This window comes from Eublepharis macularius, chromosome 11, assembly GCF_028583425.1.
Source record: "Eublepharis macularius isolate TG4126 chromosome 11, MPM_Emac_v1.0, whole genome shotgun sequence".
NCBI classification, from domain to species: Eukaryota; Metazoa; Chordata; class Lepidosauria; order Squamata; family Eublepharidae; genus Eublepharis; species Eublepharis macularius.
The window spans coordinates 47,116,198-47,137,149 of NC_072800.1; the positions used below are offsets into that span (position 1 = coordinate 47,116,198).

At 41.7% G+C, this 20,952-nt stretch overlaps 1 protein-coding gene across 3 annotated transcripts in view; it reads left to right on the forward strand.

Annotated features, from left to right (window-relative positions):
* The window catches only part of CPVL (carboxypeptidase vitellogenic like), an 83,091-nt gene that overhangs the window by 24,239 nt on the left and 37,900 nt on the right, over positions 1-20,952 (forward strand). For all 3 annotated transcript variants that reach the window (XM_054991429.1, XM_054991427.1, XM_054991430.1), the window contains 7 exons: positions 739-797; positions 3,009-3,085; positions 11,349-11,415; positions 15,777-15,899; positions 16,223-16,354; positions 18,665-18,763; positions 19,694-19,867. In XM_054991429.1, coding sequence (XP_054847404.1) covers positions 739-797; positions 3,009-3,085; positions 11,349-11,415; positions 15,777-15,899; positions 16,223-16,354; positions 18,665-18,763; positions 19,694-19,867 — 731 coding nt within the window. The remainder of the gene's footprint in view (positions 1-738; positions 798-3,008; positions 3,086-11,348; positions 11,416-15,776; positions 15,900-16,222; positions 16,355-18,664; positions 18,764-19,693; positions 19,868-20,952) is intronic.

The following is a 20,952-nucleotide window of genomic DNA, read 5'->3' on the forward strand; positions in this document are numbered from 1 at the left end:
AGCTTTCTTACAAACTCACGAGGCTAACTTCTGCATGGTGGTAGGTTATTGTAATTCACGAATGTAATACTGAAACATGCCTGTGAAGTCTGCAAGAAGTGTCTTTCTTCACTGGGGAAGAAACCTGGGTAAACTTGATCCACTTTGCTTTCTACAGTGTTACCAACCACTTTTTGTATCAGCTACCATACAACTTTTTTATGACTTAACATTTCTGAAGTTCAGAATTTTTTTTTTTTTTTGGAGCTACACATTTTTCTTAGAACTGACTATCTTTTATCTAACTGCACATTTTTAAAAGCCCTGGTAAAACCAACATTATGATATACTTCAAAGTAGTGAACCCATTCAGAATGGAATTTTTTCATGTGATTGCCAATGTGTGCATTTTCTTGACACATAAAACTGCCAAGAAGTTTACTCATTGATATGCATCCAGAGACCAGCAGTGAGAATATGGTGCAACACCTTATTTTAGGTAGATCTCTTGATTATAAGAATTATATGTGCATGTACCAAAATACAGTGGCAAGATAATTGCTGTTTCGTACTGTATGGTCTTGAACATTTTGAATGATGGCTCAGTACTGGGCTGACTGACCTTGATGAGTCAGTTTTGCTTTGTTGTGAAACTAATATAACTGTTTTTGATTTGTCAAAGTCACCACATGGTGAAATCTAGCTATACTTCTGACGTGCTCACAATGCCAGCTATAACAACTTTTTTCATTTTGACAGTGTCCGAACGAAAGTTTCCTTGGACATCTAAATTCTCCATGCTCTACATTGACAACCCAGTAAGTTAAATACATAAAGTTTAGACTACAGAACCAAAAGTATGCATGTTAAAAATGTTTTGCTATTCCATTAAAGCATTTTGGGGCTTCTTTATAATGTAGTTTATCATAGGTCAAACTAATGTGGGTTTTATCAGCTGTTAGTCATGACTAAATGAAATCTTTGTATTCAGAGATGAAGCATTGCTAATGCCAGTTGTTGTGGGGCAACAACAACTGTGCCTCACTTTACTTCTTACATTTTTCCTGTAACTTGTGACCAGGTTTTATGCAATATTGGGGCCAGATACCAGGTAGAGTTGTTATATGGATGTCCTAAGAAATGACATCTCAGGAATGAGTAATTTGCACGTAACATTTAAAAGGAATAGCCACATTAAACTTATCTTTCATACGGTGAGTCTTCCCATCCCTATCACACAATACAAAGCAGGTCTGTTCAGAAGTAAGCTTCACTATATTCAATGGGTATTAGTCAGAGGTAGACATGGGTATGAATTGAAACACAAATCAAATTTCATGACAAATGGGGCTGATTCGTGTATTGTGAAAACGTGTTTCATGGGGGCCACGTTTTTTACAAAATCCACGACTTTGGGGGCTGATTTGTTTGATTCGTGAATACTTCGTGATTCCAGACAGGCTGGCACCAATCTATTGATTCCCTAGGCAACATAGGCCCGGAATGTCTACAGACCTTTTGTCGCCATAGAAACCCCAATCTTAGCCCACATAACCTTGATAGGCAGCTTTCCCTGCCAACCTGAGAGCTCCCATTCTGTTCTATGAGAGCAACAAGCAGGGGAGAGATGGTCCTTTTGTAGCCATGGGAACACCAATCTCATCCCTCTAAACCCTGTTAGGCAGGTCTGTCTGCCAACCAGAGAGCTCCTGTTCTGCTCTATGTGAGCGTTTTTTTATATAAGGCACAGTTCTGTGCCTCCTGCTTTCAGTTCCAGTAGACAGAGGGAGAAGGAGGAGATGTTGCTGGGATTTAGAATGAGAGAGAGTGGATTTGGGATCTTTTGGCTGGATTTGCTGCTGCTTCAAAAGTGACTGAAAAGCCTCTTTCTTATTTTCTGCTTTTGTGCTTGCTGGGAAGGTTGTTGGGTGAGTGTACCTTTTTTACTCCACCCTACCCCAGTCTCAGGGCATTGCCTGGCTCTGGGGCCTAGCTTGACAGAGGCCACTCTACCCCCCCCCCCGAGCCCATGGCACCTGGGGGGACAGAAGGGAGGCAGTCTCCCAGTCAACGTATTACAATCTTCACCAGACTTGGAGGGTGGCTGGAGAAGAGCCTGCTGAAGTCTCCCTGCGAGTTTGGCGTCTCTGGGTATGAAGAGGGCCATTGTAGGGCCCTGGGATCTGATGAATCACAAACCTAACAAATTGTTTCACGAAACAGGACAATTTCATGAAAGTTCATGGTTCGTGGAACACGATGAACCACGAAACTCAGGGTTCGGTTTTTTCCCCATTTCGTGTCCATATCTAGTCCCAGGAAAATGTTCTCAAGATTAAAGCCTAAATTTCCCTCTTCCTTCTAATCCTGGAACAACTTTAGTTCACTTTTAAAGGGTGTGTTTTGAGATCTTAATAGACAAACTTTCTAATGGCCATTAGAGGATTATTTTAAACAGAGTAGGTTTGAGGTACTTCTCCCTATTTCCTTATTTAATAGGATATATTTAAGGCAGTGTTTGTCATGTTGGTTGAAACAATGCCTCTGAAATATATGATGATGCTCAGGACATTTTGCTAGAATAATCCTAACTGGTGGACTTCTTCCTTTTTTCTTTTTTTTTTGAATTTTATTTAAAAGACAAAAAAAGAAAAGTAGTGTATAATGAAATAAAAGATTATACAGGTACTATATTAGAAATTAAGCTGAGTCTTATACAATCGTATATAAACAATACATGTAGAATAATTTTGGGAGTTAAACAAGCAGTATGTTTAAAGTTACATTAACCTAATAAACTGGTGGACTTCTAACTGGTGGACTTCTATCAAAGAAATATTTCCTTAAGCAGTAAGTGAGAGGGTGGAGATCCAGGACTTTGAATGTGCTAAGTGCAAAACCAGCATTTAACTCAATTCAGGTGAAACCATATACCTCACAAAATATCCTTTTACTTGATGTGGAAAACAGCAGTACAGAGCTGAAAGCTAATTATTACTCACACATCTTATATTCTCTTTTATTCTCAGGTTGGAACTGGCTTCAGTTTTACAGACGATACAGGATATGCAGTGAACCAAGATGATGTAGGAAGAGATTTGTATAGGTAAGTGAATTGATGCCAGCTGGATTTCTGATAGGCTTGAAGAGATATCTGAAAAATTAGCAATGCTTGCTGACCCCCTTCTGCATATTAAAGTGTTTGTAGTTAATTACCTTTTGCCCTTCTGAATCTTTGTCATGATTTTGCCCTTCTGAATCTGGAGTCATGATTAGAGATGGGCACAAACTGGAAAAAAAATGAACCATGTGGTTTGTGGTTCGTCGTATTTCATGAACCATGAACTTTCATGAACCTGCCCCAGTTCGCAAACTGGTTCGTTTGGTTCCATCACATCCAGGTCAGCAAATTGTCACTTCTGGGCCAGCAGAAGGCCACTTCTGGGCCAGCAGAAGGTCTGCAGGAAGTCCATTCCCTGTTGCCTAGGAAACTGATTCATTGGCACCAGGCTGTCTGCAGTGACAAACCAAAAAACAAACCAAACAAACCAGCCTAAAAGTTCGTGGCGGTTTGTCAGAAATGGGCTCTGACGAACCGCTGGTTCGCGAACCACGAACTGGTCTGGTTTGTCATGAATTTTGGTTTGTATTTCAGTTCCTGCCCATCTCTAGTCATGATTTTGCATGTCAGAATTGTATAGAAAGGTGTTTCTTCATATACAGGCAATAGGCCAGTCTCATAGTTATAGTGTTTCAATATCTATGGAGAATTAAGTATGTGTGGCAAAACTGTGCTTGCATTAGATCTGTGAGATTTTATCACACTTCCTTTTTGTAGGGATTGTATCAGGGTGGAGGGAGCAAAGTAAGAGGTGAAGTGATACAGGGAGGAGACGTACAGCGAGGGAGCAACCACCAGGAAGTGTTTTCTCACAACAGCAAAGGAAAAAGCGTGAGAGCACTGGTAGAGGCCCAAACCTATGTTTAATTGTTTACTTTATTTATACAAATCTTGACTAGCAAACATATTTCTTTTGGCATAGGGTTTGGCAGGGGACTAGTAAGGACTGCACAACCCTAATAGGTGTTGTTACTGGCTGAGAATGCCAGGTTAACACCAGCATTCCAGGCAATTATTTTGTTGAACACTGATGGTGGTGTTATTGCACATTTGTTGAACAAGATTTCCTCAAGAAAGCACTTATTTTCTAGAAACATTGGATTTCCCCCCAACACTCAAACAGTAATATGCTTTCACTGTGAAAGTGAAATTCGGCCTGCGTCAGTTATGGTAGCAAATATAATGTGAAATCTGATTGTGTGAAGACAATTGTGTGAAGACAATTCTCTCTCTCTCTCTTGCACTCTCTCACACACGTACACCTTTCTACCTGTGCCATTTTAGGGACTTTTAAATAGCTTATTTAAAACTGGGCACTTCCCTCTCTTTGGTAATTTATTGCTAGCACATGACTCTTCTCCTACTTGACTTAGAGGGAGTAACTGTTTCAAAGCATCCATTGTTTATGGCCACAGTCTTCCCCTTCCTTTTTTCTTTTTTGCTTCAGGCTTTTGAAGCTGATCCTGGAGAAAAGCTAATCAAAGGCATTGCAGAAAACTGATTTCAGCTGTCCCTTTATAGGTTTCATATTTTATACATCCCGCCAGAGATTGTGAGGCAAGGGGAGGAAGGTTAGTTTGCTCAGTATAAGTATGAGGCTACAGTGAAGGGCAGAAATGAAGAATATGCTTACAAAGGAGGAAAATAGGAATGTTAGCCTTTTCATATAGTAAGGAAACAAATTACTCCTTCAGACAACTGTTCGTGTAATGGTTCAAGTGTCATGCTGGAGTCTGGGAGGTCTGGTTCCTATATGCCTTCAGCATGAATGTAAACCAGTCACAGGTTGGAACAGGCCTACCGTACATGCTCATTGCAAGGATAGAAAAGGGGAGAAGCATGTACACTGCCCTGAACTTCTTTTAGAAAAATAAGTAAAAATATAATACGTTGTAGCAGTAGCTGAGAAGGCACATTTTAGTAAGTTGCCCACACAGGTGGTAATATTCGGCCATATGTCACAGTGGCCTAGTATGGAAGTAATATTCCGGTTCTCTGGTGGTCCAGAGGGAGTGGGACAGTTCATGCAATGGGAAGTAGCTTCTCCTCTCCAGTGCAGGGTCAGTTGACTTAATTGATCTCGGATGGGGAGGGGCTCTCCCACAGCTCGCCAGTTTTTTCTGGCTTTGCCTTGGTGTAGGACGTCAACGATGCTCCGTAGAGCACAGGATCCCAATAAAAAAAAAGAGTAAGATCCTTATCAGAGGAGAGTGGTGAGCAAAGAGAGCTTGCTGGGGACGGAAGGGTTTTCCTTCCACCACCACCCCGATCGCGGAAGACACGACTGCGAGTGGTGGAGCTGACGGCACTAGGCGCGCCTAGCTTCCACGGCTCCCACCCAGGCTCCCACACTGAGCTCCAGCCCTCGGGCAAGGAGATCTCTCTCTCTCTCCTCCCCCACCTTCACCTTCCTTTGCCTCGGAGAGTGGTAGAACCTAAAGAGCCAGCAGACTAACGTCGGGGCTGAGACGGCCTGCTACAGCTTGGCGCGGCTTTTCTTTCCTGCTCTGGTGGAGGCTTCTCTTACAATGCTAGAGGAGCGGCTCCCGGCTAAATGGATGGTAAGAAGCCTTTTCAGCTGTTTTCTGGTCACCCCCCTTTTATTCTTTATTTCTCCTGGCTGGTCTTAGACTCCACTTTTCCCACCCTTTCTACTGAACATTGCTATTTGGGTAGGAAAGAGCAGCTCTGGGCAATAATGGCAGCCAAGGCAGGCTTATCTAAAGCTGCTGGCATAGAGGGCACTCAGTGTGATTTGGATTTGCCTAACTCCCCTGCCTCCCTGTCTCCGCATCAGTCCCCATGGGATGAAAAGGAAGGCAATGCTGAGCTAGATTTCACAGGTCCTGATGCCAAAGCTAACTTTCTAATATGGCTCAGAACAGAGATGAGGAAAGAATTTAAGGAGGTATTAAAAGAACATGGCCATATCAGTCAGGCCCCTGTTTCCTCCGAAAGGCAAGGAAAGCAGTCCAAAAGGGGGTGAACCTCCATGAGATTAAAAAAAAAAAGGAGTGCCGCCTCCTCACCACCAAAATCTAAGAGAAGGAGGGAGGAAGAGTCTATCGTTGATAGGGATCTTAGCCCCTACAGAAATGATTAGTCAGACTCAGAAATGTCAGACTCATCCTCAACTAATGAGGAAGGAGAACTATCTGAGGAGGAAGAGGATACCCTGGCCCTTTCGCGGGCAAGGTTATTTCCTCAAGAGGTATATACTAGACTGTTGCCTAAGGTCTTAAGGGTGCTGGAAATTCCATCTATACCCTCTGACAAGAAGGAAACGAACCCTGCCTTCCCACAAGGGTCAGAGAGGGTTCTACCCAAGAAGGGCAGTCTACAAACTGGTGTGACCCTACCTGCAGTTTTCTATGACATTATGAAAGCAGAATGGGAAGCACCAGCAAAATCTAAGACTACTCCCCCTATTGTGAACAAGCTTTACTCACTGATACCAGAAGTGGCTAAGAAAATAAAATTACCCATTGTGGACAGCCTGGTATCTAGCCTTGCAATTATTTCAGTCTTACCCATGGAGGCAGGTGGTCTCCCTAAGGACCCTTGCAATAGAAGGATTGAACAGGCACTACATAGAAACTTCGAGGCCTCAGCAACATCACTTAGAGATTCAGCATCTGGCTCCTTATTTGCAAGGGCAGCTTTCTCCTGGGCTTCAGACTTAGCTACAGCGGAAAGCAGTGTTCCAAAGGAAATCAAAGATGAGGTCAAGAAGATAGCCCTGGTGACAGCCTTTGCAGCAGATGCCTCCTTGGATGCTCTTCAGTTCTCCTTCAGAGCAATGGACTTCAATGTTGCGGCTAGAAGGAATACTTGGCTGAGAAAATGGGAGGTGGATCCTTTGGCGCAAGCCAAGGTTGCAGCAATTTCTTTCAAAGTAACTAACTTTTTCGGTGAGGCATTGGAAATATTCCTAGTTGAAGATGAGAAGAAGAAGAAGGTTCTACCGCCGAAAAAGAAGGAACTGCAACCAAAAAAGGAGGTTCCAGTCCTTTCGAGACCCCAAGAGGACACCATGGTTCGGGAGCTCTGGACTTCTTAAGGGACAATGCAACCCAGAAGCAGATCTGATAGCAGATCCTCAGCTTTCTCTAAATTCAATCAATACAACAAGGGACAGAAGAAGGAGCCATCCGCATGACTACGACATTCCAAAAGAGACATCAGATATAGGGGGCAGGTTACAGATATTGCAAGCATATGGCATCAAACAGTCTCAGACAGATAGGTTCTGGACACTGTAACAAGTGGATACTCTTTGGAATTCAAATCAACTCCACTGAGACATATTCTCCTAATGTCAAGGAACCCATCAAGTCAAAAACATCAACTTCTACTAAAAGCAATCCAACACTTACTCGACATAGGTGCGATAGAACCTGTCCCACCAGATCACAGGAACCAAGGGGTCTACTCAGTGTTCTTCATAGTACTGAAGAAAAACAGAGATGCCAGGGGCATTCTAGATCTTCGGTGGCTGAACAGACACATCAGGATGCTCAGATTTTGGATGGAGAGTCTGTGGTCCATTGTGTCCTCCATTCGAAAAGGAGATTTCCTAGCCTCCATCGATCTGTCGGAGGCGTACTTGCACATCCCTATAAAGGAGACACATCAAAGGTTCCTCCACTTCGCTTACAATGGAGAACACTTCCAGTACTGAGCACTGCCCTTCGGTCTCAAATCGTCCCCCAGAGTTTTCACCAAAGTACTAGTAACACTGATGGCACTCCTCAGGCTTCAGGGGGTCTCATTATTTCCATACCTTGATAACATTCTAATAAAGGCATCCTCCTTGCAACTGGGCTTGGAGGCAGTAAAAAGAACATCAGAATGTCTGAAGGGACACGGTTTCATAATCAACACAAAGAAGAGCAGTCTGGTACCCGTTCAGAGGATCATACACCTGGGAGTAATGATAGATACGATGAAAGACAGGATATTCTTATCTTCAGAAGGACAAAGGAAGATTCGATCCATGATATTACAAATCCGAAGGGACCAACAGCAGGATGTGATGTTCCTGGCTCAACGCGCAGGAATGATGGTGTTGTGTCAGGACATAGTACAATGGGTGAGATTTCACATACGGCCACTCCAGTGGTTCCTTCTTTGTTACTAGAGAGCCATCGCACACAAAAGACACGTTCTGACAAAGATACCAGGAAGTCTTCTTCAAGAGATCAAGTGGTGGATGGACCCTTGCAGGTTCCAGTTAGGTGTCCCCCTTCAGGAACCGAGGAGAGTGGTGATAACTATATTCGCCAGTCGGAGGGGCTGGGGAGCCCACTCTCTGAGCCAGATGGCCCAAGGTACTTGGTCGGAGGAAGAGAGATCCAAGAGCATGAACCTGCTGGAGCTGAGGGCCATCAGAAAGGGATGAATGCCGTTCAAGAATCAACGTTCGAATACTCATGTGTTAGTACAGACAGACAACATGACGGCAAAAGCATATCTGAACTGACAAGGGTGGGGATCAAGTTCAAGACATTGCACAAGGAGGCCAGTGCATAATGGAATGGGCAGAAGCCAATATCCAGTTTCTAAGAGCAGTGCATGTGGCAGGGCAGAACAATGTTCTGGCGGACCGACTGAGCAGAAGAAAAATAGATCAGTTGGAATGGATGCTGAACAGGGACATATTCTTAAGGATATGCAACAGGTTTGGCACGTCACTCATCGACCTCTTTGCAACAGGGCAAAATTGCCAGGTTCAAAGTTTTGTGTCCAGAAGAAGGGACCTTCAGGCAATAAACACAGACACCCCTAAATTGCGATTGGCCACGGCAGCTACTGTATTCCTTTCCACCGATACAACTAATTCACAGAGTAATGCAGAAGATAATAGAACAACAGGCAGAAGTAATACTCATTGCACCACATTGGCCAAGATGGGCATGGTTCCAGGACCTGATGAGGCTGTCAACCATGGAACCGTGGCCTCTGCCCATCACGGAGAATCTGCTGACACAAGGGACCCTACGTCATCCTCAATCAGGGGTACCAAACTTCACTGTTTGGAAATTGAACATGACCAATTTAGGAAGTTAGGTTATACAGAGGACGTGATATCCACTTTGCTAGCCTCGAGAAAGAAGTCGACAAGCAGAAGTTATAACAACACCTGGAAGGTTTTCCAGGACTGGTGTTTGAACAGACAGAAGGACCCAATGTCAGTTGCAGTTAGTGAGGTCCTACTGTTCTTACAGGAACGCTTAAACAAGGGTTTGAGCACTAGCACCTTAAAATGACAAACGACAGCCATTTCAGCTATTAGAGGGTGTAGGAAAGGTAAATTTCTCACTCAACACCCACACATTAAAAGATTCCTTAGAAGTACAACACTGATCAGATATACAGATTCACAACATGGAATCTTAACGTAGTGTTAAAGGCTTTAACTAAAGAGCCTTTTGAACCTATGGCGACATGCCCCTTAAAGGAGCTAACCTTTAAAACTCTTTTTCTGGTGGGGATAACATCAGCAAGAACAGTATCTGAGCTAAATGTACTTTCAGTAGATAGGGAACTCTGCATTTTTCACAACGACAGAGTTGTGTTAAGGCCAGACCCAACCTTTATTCCTAAGGTTAATTCCACTTTTCATAGAGGTGCAGAAATAAATTTACCTTCCTTTTGCACACATCCCAAACACAAAAAAGAAAAGGAATGGCACTGCCTAGATGTGTGCAGAGCCCTAAGTTTCTGTATAGATAGGACAAAGCAAATCCGCAAGTCAGAGTCCATGTTTGTTTCATTCAGAAAATCATCCCTGGGCAATAGTGTCTATGTCCATATTCATAGATCCAGAGGAGTTAGCTGTGTTAGTCTGTAGTAGCAAAATCGAAGAGTCCAGTAGCACCTTTAAGCCTAACCAACTTTACTGTAGCATAAGCTTTCGAGAATCACAGTTCTCTTCGTCAGATGTGCATCTGACAAAGAGAACTGTGATTCTCGAAAGCTTATGCTGCAGTAAAGTTGGTTAGTCTTAAAGGTGCTACTGGACTCTTTTTGATTATACTTCCATATTAAGCAGGTGAATCAGGGGATGTATCATTGTGGCTTATAAATCCAGGGGATTGGAGCCTCCAGGAGGGATAACGGCTGACTCTCTTAGAGGGGCGGCTACTTCAGCTGTGTACAGATCCTTTCCCTTCCTGGAGGTGATCTGTAAAGCAGCCACTTGGAGATCAGTACATTCGTTTACTAGACATTACAAAATAGACAAGATAGCCTCAGCTGAGACTTTCTTTGGGCAGAGAGTACTGCAACACACCCTCTGAAGCTGACAATTGAGTAACCCTCCCTGGGGCACACTGCTTTTTTATGTTCCATTGTATGGACTGTCTCACTCCCTCTGGACCACCAGAGAATGGAAGATTTGAATTAACTTACCATGAAGTTTCCTTTCTCGGTAGTCCAGGAGTGGAACAGTCCTACCCACCCTGCAGAGGGAGAGGGTATGCTGACGTAATGAAGTTACATTATAAAGCAGGATCAGAGGTGTATAGTTTGTTACAAAACAATTAATTATGGCTTTAAGTTGTGTTATAGATAGGAAGTTGAGTTTTGACATAAAGGTGGAGGGGAACTTTCTATACCAAGCAAGATGGCTCATGAGAACACAAGGCCTGCAAAAGAACTGGTGAGCTGTGGGAGAGCCCCTCCCCATCTGGGATCAATCAAGTCGACTGACCCTGCACTGGAGAGGAGGAGCTACTTCCCATTGTATGGACTGTCCCACTCCCAGACTACTGAGAAAGGAAGCATCACGGTATGTGAATTCAAATCTTCCATTCTCCTAAGAAAAATTAGGCAATGGGGAGAATTCTATTACATGATTTCCTTCCTGCCTTCTCTTTCAGCCATTGCACAGTTTTAATTTCGTTGATGTCAATGCTAATCATGGTTGGTGTTCCCCAGGATTTTCAAGCCCTGGTATAGAAGTGAACTATGGTTTATGTGCCTTTCTACTCAGGACCCCCCTCCCTGGAATATGTACAGATTGTAGTTGAAGATTTCGCAGTTTAAACCTAATCACATCCAAAAGTGTTAATAAAATATGTTGCAAGAGTAGAAATAATAGTTTCTTTTTCTGAATTATTATTATCCTAGACTATTGTGAAATACAATGCATAGCAAGGGTAAAGTTAAGTTGATGTCACTTTGGTTTTAAATAACTAAGCTTTTGAGGAAGAAAAACCTACCTTGTTCTTTATCTTTATTTCAGTGCTCTTGTTCAGTTTTTTCAGCTTTTTCCAGATTATCAGAAAAATGACTTCTATGCAACAGGAGAAGTAAGTTCAGATTTTTTTTTTACAATAACTGAGCATGAAATTCCCTAGTAAGAGAATCTCCCTCCATCAGATGCTTCCTCACTGCTGGCATATGCCTCAGTCCTCAGAGAAGGGAAGGACCCCCCTTTACTGGTGATCATTAATCTTATTCAGGGTCTTCACTTTTCTGCTGATGGCTTGGATTGAATGTTGTATGCCATTTCCTGGATACAAACAACATGTTTAGCTGACTAGGCAATTTGAAAGATTTGTTTAAACAGACTTCTGCCTTCTGAATTGTTCCATTGTATACATGAAAATTAAGAGATTTTATATGATCACCCAAGCAGAATTGGGGAACTAATAAACAGAACAAGAATGGGTGGATAATATCTCTTCCTTCTGCCAAGAATGTGACTTGTAAGAAAGAGATATATTGAGATGATGTGTAGAGCAAAAGTTCACAAAGTAGCTTTATTCCTTAAAAATATTTGGCCTTGGATGATCCTAAGCAGGGTTACCTGTTTCTCACTTGCCCTGACAGCCCTTTGCTGGGTTCACCATAAGTTGATTGTGATTTGACAGCATATACACACAAGCAGAGTTACACCATTCTAAACCCATTCATTCCACAAGGATGGCACTTGTTAGGTAGCAAATTGCATACATGTTTACTTTTGACTGTCAAGCCATTTCTCTGCTGATCACCTGGAAGTTTAGCTAATCATAAGAGGAGTGACATTTTAGTCAAGTAGGGCATAGCAATGAACCCACTAAAGTTGGTCTGGGGAGATGCTTTTTGCTTCCTTGCAGTTGTAGTATCTTCATGCTTCCATGTCTTTTTCCTTAAAAGGTTAATATGCTAAAATTTTTGCCATTGCATCCTTTCACCTATTCATCATTGATATTAAGCTAACTTTTAAATAACTTCTTTTAGCATAAACTAATCCTGTAACCTTCTGATTCCAGAACTCCCCAAGCCTATTATATGTCCCCTTTATAGCATTTTGTATCAGTTAATTATGGTATTGATCTGTGCACAGCTGAAACTGCACAATTTTAACATTATTTAAGAAAAAAAATTAATGGCAAGAGAACACTTGAGAAGTGGGAAGGAAGAGAAGCTAAACACAGTAAGAGTTCTTGTTTGAAAGAAACAAACCCATTACAGATATTCTTTCAACTCACTTTACAGTTATTTACTTGGTATTCTTTTAAATCCTGCCAGGTATTATTCAGGGTTCCCCCCTCCTTTTTTTTTTTGGAAGCACAAGAGTCTTGGGTGAATATTATGAACATTGGTGCAAATACCTGTTTTTAAAATTAGTTAACACAAATTAAATCTGTAAAACAGCCAGCAGGGGGAGCACAAAAGAGCATCTGGCATTTTAGCACAAAAACACTGCGCATAGAAAGCCCCCTCAGTTAAAAGCAAAATGTTGTTCTTGCAGAGTATCTGTGGTTCATTTATCATTTTTCACTGTCAGTCCAAAGGGCATTTCATGGTGAATGTCTTCGGCCTCAGCATTTAGTCTGGCAGTGTTGATCTTAAAATGAAGAGTTTAGATTACGAGCCTTTCTGAACAACAGCTTTGTTTATCACTCTTCGCAGTGATGCTTGTTTTACTGACATTAATTTTTTTAAGTACTGGAAACAGAGAAACATTTTTGTCTTTCTGCCTGGTAAAATGTAAATAAAAACAAACGATTGTTAACCATCTCTAGCAACTTCAGCCAAGCAGTTCATTCATTGGTTACCTAACTGGCAACACATGTGACATTCAAGTCAAGAGGCACTGCTTTCATTAGAAGTTTGTTCTCTGATTCTGTTTTGTCTCTGAAGATGTAGATTGCATCTTGCTTAGTCCAACAAGAAAGTGATTTTTTAAGTGTTCATTTTTGCTAATAGATATTCTTGGAATGGATAGAAATCTGCAGTGAGAGCTTCACAGTTGCATCTTATTTTATTATGTATAGGAGTCATGCCACTTTCATATGATAAGGGTGAAGAAAGTTTTAAAAAACAATTTGTTTGGATGCAAACTTGTCCTTGTGCATGCTTGGGAGGAGGTTCTCTGCCTATTCCTGATGCATCCTCTACAACCCCACAGTATATAATTCCAGAGGCCCCTGGATCCTCAGGAGGGGCTTTTCAGGGGGCAGAAGGGGCTACAATAGGAAAGGGCCAATGGGAAATCTGTTCTGGTCATAGTTTGTTGGGACTATTACATTGCTTAGTAAACTGTCAGTGCAAGGGCTTGTTCTTGTTTTCACTAATCACTTTTTCACTTTTAGATCAGGTTATTTTAATGATGTTATTTATCATTAATGTTTTATGTCCTTTGTGATTGACTGTTGTCACTATATTGTTGCATGTGGCTTGGTTCACTCAAGTTATCTGGAGGATATTGCTCTGTAGGCATCTTCTACAAGGGATCTGATTTCTTCTTGTGAATCATTGCTGATTGGATCTGGAAGGCTAACTCTGTGGAAGCACTAATAGTGCAATCTTATGCCAAGAATTCTTCTTAGGATTGCACTTTGAATCCTCTTCTCAATTTTGTGTTACTCTTTTGTCCTTCCTTTCAATCGTCTATCTGATAGCCACTTTCACTGGGTTTTATTCTTTTTCTTTCTTTTTTTGGTGCAAAAACTTGAGCTATTCCTGCATCATCCCTCATCATATTCTTCCCAAATTATTTTTCAGAAGATTTGTAATCACAATTTATTACTGGCTAAATCTTTCAACTACTCATTCTCTATTAATCAGTTGTCCATTAATCAACCTAATTCTCAACATGGCCAATCTGGGAATACTGAAATCCAGAAACTGGAGCCATGAACAGACAAGTCGGATCTTTCTGTAATGTTGAAAAGCTGCAGGTTCACAGAAATATCTGTAATCTTAAAAAAAAAAAAAGTTAGAGGCTTATCCCCACCCACAAATAATAGAAGCAGCATCTGTCGTTTTAAATAAATCAATGTCCTTCTAATGGCTGCTGCTAGGCAGCCAGAACAGCATTGACAGCTTTGAAGCCTTGGTTCATCTGTAAAAGGCAGGGAGAAGGAGGACCGGGGCTGTTCCCAGGCTGTTTGGACTTTTGAGGGAGGACTCAAAAGGCCTGGCAGCAACCACCATGCAATTTGATACCATGTGACTTGCATGTCTCATCCAGGGTTCACTGCTTGCAACTGTTGGCAGATTATGAATGACATACATACATAAGTTAGAGTTTCAGACTAGGATCTGGGAGACGCAGGTTTGAATCCCTGCTCTGCCATGGAAGCTTGCTGGGTGAAATGCTCTCAGCCTAACCTACTTCACAGTGTTGTAGTAAGAGTAACATGGAGGAGAGAAGAATGATATAAGCTGCCTTGAGTCCACATTGTGGAGAAAGGTGGGTATAAATGAACTAAGCAAATAATAAATATAGCTGAAGATAGGGGACAGATAAAAGTAGGTAGGTTGGTAGGGAGGGAGGGAGGGAGAGAAGGAAGCTGGAAAAGGGCAGAGGCTATGGGTGCATTTACAGAAGAGAAAGAGGAAATAGTGAGTGAGGGAGCGATTGAGAATGCCCATCCCCACAAGTTGTTGTGGGTCCCCTCTTCGTAATGTCTATAATTAGCAAAGTATGTGTTTCTTTGTAGAGGGTTCATCCATTTTTTGTTTCCTTTAAACTTTTCTTTCTTTCCATTCTGTACTCCATCTCAAGAAGAGTGAGCCAAGAATGCCTGAAGGCCCCTTAGGTGCTCATGACTGGGCCCCTAGGAAAAACTGAAAGAGCCAACCTAAGCAGAGTTACACCCTTCTAAGTCCATTGAAGTCAATGGGATTAGAAAGGTTTAACTGTGTTCAAGATGGCACTGATTATTTTTTCCCCCCAAAGATGAATGCAGTTTGAAAGAGTGTCACTGCTCCTGGTGTTTATACCCAACCCGCAAGTATCTGGAAAACAAGTTTGGCAGGGTTTTTTATTTTTTAAAAAAGCCTCCTAAATCTATTTGACCAGAAGCATTATGAAGGTAAAAGTAATATAATGGGAATCAAATCCTTTCTCTGTGCATTTTTAATTTTCTTAAAACTCTTATCACTCTCTAGCTAACTGCAAATTAGTTTTTAGGATAGCAATATTGCTCCAGTGCAATATCACAAATCAGAAAATTTATTAGCATAGCATAAATGCTATCCTGTGATAAACTTCACTAGATAGTACAACAAGTTAATTTAGGGATTTTAAAAGGCTTTAAAATCCAGGTTACTGTATTGATTTGAAAGCTAGCCATATATTTTGTATAATATTTCAATTGTAATGATAGATACAGATTGTTAGTTCTTCATATTTCCTTTTGTTGACTGTTCTGACTCTTCATTATCCTTTTAGTCTTATGCTGGAAAATACGTGCCCGCCATTGGCTACTATATTCATACCCATAATACTGCTGCAAAGATAAAGATCAACTTCAAGGGTGTCGCCATTGGAGATGGTCTCTGTGACCCGGAAGTGGTACGTTGTCCACATATTGTATATTTTTAATGCTTTTTAGACCTAAGTGGTGTATGATTCTCAGATTACAGGCCTAAAGAAAGAACCCCATCCCAAGTGACTTCCTAATGGTTCTAACAAATGCCTTTAATTTTTGCCACATGTTTCTGAACATCAGCTTAAGAAATTAACTGTGCAGAGCTAGCCTACTTAAACACCACTCAAGTTTTAAGTCAGCAAACTGCTACAAATGTGAAATTGATTTTATTTTTTAAAAATTAGAATGGCATTTTAGAGAACACTCTTCACTAATACTGTGCATTATACACATTTCCTTTGTACAGATGTTGGGTGGCTATCCGCAGTTCTTGTATCAAATTGGTTTGGTGGATGAGAAGCAGAGGGAGTATGTCCAGCGGCAGACTGATCTGGGAGCAATCTATATTCAGCAGAAGAAATGGAAAGAAGCCTTTGAAGTATGTATTAGAGACCCACATGCTGGCCTTCAGCAATTAAAACCATCTGAAACGAGTGAAGGGGTCAAGAAGAAGCAGAATGGAGGTCAGAAGTTTGGTGCTGGAAAAGTTGTCCATTATATTGCAACCAAAAAGGAGGGTTGAAAAAAAGAGGATAATGGGGGAGAAAAATCGCTGTCCAGTGTTTCTTCAGAATTTACCTTGGCCTCTTTTCAAAATGGAGTGCTGTAGAGTATGTTTACACAGGCATCTCTCTCATGAATTGCTTTAGTTTCTCTAAGCCTGTGCTTGTATGCCCTTAAGGATTAGTTTATCCCCAGGAAATCAGAGGAAATGCAGTCCTGGAACATGTTGCTTATGCTCAAACACGTGCACAAACCCCTTTAGATCCATGGATAATCGTTCCAATTTTTTAGTCAAAAGAGGGGTGGTGGTGGTGGTGAAGGAAACCCCCTTATCACTGACTGGCATTTTTAGTGAATCTTGCAACACTGTATTGTGCTTGCCATCAAATTATATCCACTGTAGAGTTTGGATGCATGCTGTGATGGTTAAAACTGTAGCTGGTGGGGTTTTCGGTCTGATTTTTAGAAATTAGCCTTTTAAAATGCATATGTATCATACATATTTGAGTCTGAAATCCTTCCCTTGGAACTAATTTCAGATCAGTCCCTAAAATCCACTCATTATATAAACATTACCTATGGAGAAGGATTGTCCTACGTGCTCTACCTTGGCGCTCTACCTTGGTGAGGAATGTGGCTTGTGAATGAGCCACAAGCCCTAAAGGTGAAGAGGACTTACCTCTCTTCTCCCTCCTGTCCGAGAGAGACTGGATGCAGCCCCCTCCCCCGATAAAAGTTCTCAGAGCATGAGGCAAATCTGTCCGTTTGGTCTGTTCTGCCTGATGTGTGGTCCATGAGGTAGATATCTAGTCATGGAAAATGGAATTGCACGTAGGCCCTTTTCGCACTTATGGTTTAAACCGCCATTTATGAGCATTCGCCCCAATCGCAGTGGCTTCAGCAGTACACTCATTTGTTTCACACTGTCCACTGTAGTTTCGATTTGGTGGCAGTGCTTCATTTCAAACCTGCTTTGAAGCCTCGGTGCAGTTTTGGGCTTTTGGGGCTTTGCAATTCACATCACACTTTTAAAAAAACTTTAAGCATACATATTAACATTGCAATGTTGAAACCCACCCCCACCCACACTTTTGCTGACTGGGCTGCCCCCTGCCCACTGGAGAAGCAATTGGTGGCAGAGTTCTGGGGGGAAACATGTACCACTTTTTTTTTTAAAGCCAAGTCAGGAAAAGGTTAAAATACTGCTGCTTCTTTCCCTCTCTGCTGCTTTAATTTGCAAACAGCTGTGCAAAACACTTTTTCTTTTGTGGAGAAATTAGTAATTTTACAACACTTGAAAAAAAAAGTGTGTGCTCATACTAGAGCCAGTTTGGTGTAGTGGTTATGAGCGTGGGACTCTAATCTGGAGAACCGGGTTTGATTCCTCACTCCTCCACTTGAAGCCAGCTGGGTGACCTTGGGCTAGTCACGGCTCTCTGGAGCTCTCTCAGCCCCACCCACCTCACAGGGTGTTTTGTTGTGGGGATAATAATAACATACTGTAAACCACTCTGAGTGGGCATTAAGTTGTCCTGAAGGGCAGTATATAAATCGAATGTTGTTGTTGTTGTTGATATTATTATTACTGAGGGAGGAAGGGAAAAGCAGCCATTTAACCCTTTCCTGGCTTTTAAAGCTAGCAGGAAATTAGCAGCAAGCTTAGGAATCATTCCTGGCTTTGGAAAAAAAAATAAGAGTGCGAGCATACCCAAGAGGAAGGAAGCCAACGGAGAAGCAGCCTTATGACCCTTACCTTGCTTTACTGAAACAAATGACGGAAAAAGAGTTCAGAGAGGTGAGGAGCGTGGGAGAGGTTAATTCTGCGCAGACCAATCAGCTCCTGGGGGAGAGGGGGGAGAAGAGAAGCAGAAGGGGAGTATAAGTGTTCTCACTGACACTGATCGCGCCAGCTGTGACTTGGCAGCAGCTTCAAAATAAACTCATGTCTGCAGGGGGGAAAATCCAGGATGCTGGAGACAAACATCAGTTGCATCCCATGACTACATAGCAAGTGTGAAAGTCCCGCAAAATGGGAAGCAGAAAACGCTTTCAAGTTCCAGTGTAAAGAGGACCAGAGACTTCTGTCCCTTTTAGAAACCATTAGGGACAATAACATGGGTGGTATTAAGTGAAGGGATGCTCTATGGTTTGTACTTCATTATTGTATGTGGTTCTCTTTCCACAGGTGTTTGATGTTCTGTTGAATGGGGATGAAACTGGAAGCCCTTCGTATACTCAGAATGTTACAGGGTGTAGCAACTACTTCAACTTCTTGCAGTGCCAGGTAAAGGCTCCAGTTTGCTATGAACAATGGAACCTGGGGCTGATAACATCAAAGCCATGAGGCAAGCTGGTATCAAGCAACAGCTGATTTCAGTATGTTTGAGGGAAGGCTCCCCCCCTTAAAGCTAAGCAGACTGAGCTTTGCCAGACTGAGGGTTGCATGAGCAATTATACAACTGCTGCCAAGGAGAAATAAGGAGCATTGGACTTCTAGAATTGTACAACACCATCAGCTGCATTTTTTCTCCTACATCCCCACCCTTGCTATGGGCAGCACAAACCTATGCTGCTGCAGAAGGGCACTGTACCTTTGTTACTTGGAAAATGGGTCTATACATTTATAAACCCTGATAGCTAAGTGGGATCTCCATGCTTGAAAGCCTAGGGAGATCAGGTGCTTGGAGTCAAACAGCAAGTGGAGGGGTGCTTTTAAGCCCTTCCTAGAGCTTTGTGGAAGCACTTGGTTGGCCAATGTGAGAAACACGAGACTGGATTGGTTGCTTCACAGTTGTAGGTTCCTTTGAAAAATACTATACAATGAAGGAGTTTCTACAGAATGAGCTCATGTTGACTGCCTTGAATGTATGGATGCACACTCTCTAGGCAGTGAAAAATGAACATGGCTGCATTGTTTTACCAGCGTCAAACATCTTGCCTTTTCCCGCTGATCAATTGCCAAGTGTCAGCAGTTTTCAGAACCTGCTGTGCCCTCCCTTATGAATCTAATAAGCTCAAATGTATTCAGTTTCTTCAACGTTTCAGATTTTACCATGAAACTTCACAGGCCAGTTAACACAATCTCCACTTATTTTGTGCTTTCTATCCTCAGTGCTGGAAAAAACCCTGTGGATGGATAACTTGGGCATATAATTTTGAGCTGACTTCATGTGGCCTTTCCCCACTTTTTCTTCTTTGTTTTGGTTTTAATCAGGAGCCTGCTGACCAGGAATATTTTGGAGAGTTGCTATCCTTGCCAGAAGTAAGGAAATCTATCCACGTTGGGAACTTGACCTTCCACGATGGGTCTCTAGTGGAAAAGCATTTGCTTGAAGATGTGATGAAGACAATCAAGCCATGGTTAGCCATTCTAATGGATAATTACAGAGTAAGTAATCGGCAGCCAACCTCTACTTCTTGACAGCATATTTATTTAATTATTTATACCCTGCTTTTTTTCCCGAAGGGGCACCCAAAGCAGCTTACAAAATAATTCTCTCCTTCATTTTATCCCGTGAAGTAATGAGAGTGACTGGCCGGCCCCTGGTCACCCAGCAAGTTTCCATGGCAGAGTGAAGATTCAGATCTGGGTCTCCCAGAACTTACTCTGACAGTTTAACCACTACAACATGCTGGCTCTCAGGAGACCCTCTGAGTCAGACTGGTTTTACTTGATAGTTTCCAGGACCCAAAGAATAAAGGTACAGTTCTTGATGTTGTATCCTGCATTCCTAGGAAAAAAACTGGAATTCTTTTAAGCATCAGGTATTTACCATGCATGCTTTAGCAATGATGACCACAGGGAATTGGCCAATTAACTTTGGATTTAAAGTAATCTGATATTACATATGCTTTAATTGTGAATGTAGTTATTATCTATTTTTGGACATACATTTTCTTTGGATCAGACTCACTTTGAGGTCCTCATTTTTCAACTGGGTGGCTTATTCAAAAACACAATAATGCAAAAAACACATCATATGATGAACAGTTTTTCAGTCTTCTACCTGATGTAATAGGCTTTCACTAAGGGATGCTTTTTAACCAGTCTCTCATAGTAGCTATATTCTACTCAGGTACTTTTCTGCTCCACAACTTTTCTTCAGCCTGTTTGTACAGTACTAAGAATCCCTGCCTATAATGTTTCTGCAAATGGTGGCAGTTAACAGGATCTTACTTCTGTTGGCTCTGACTCTGGGAACAGAGAATTTGATTCATGCTTCTTAATCATGGCATTCCTTTAATTCCACATCCCACTGAAACTTATCTAAGATGCATCTTTGTAAACAAATTTAAATTGGTCTGAAAATGGTATGCATATATGAGTGTTCTTATAATAGTTATTACATTGGATGTTTCATATAACTTTTGAAAATGGTTTAATAGTTATGGATTTCTTTTTAAAATTATTTTTGTTAATTTTTTTCCAAGCATTCGTATGTACAGCAATCAATAGTTATGTATTTCTCAAAG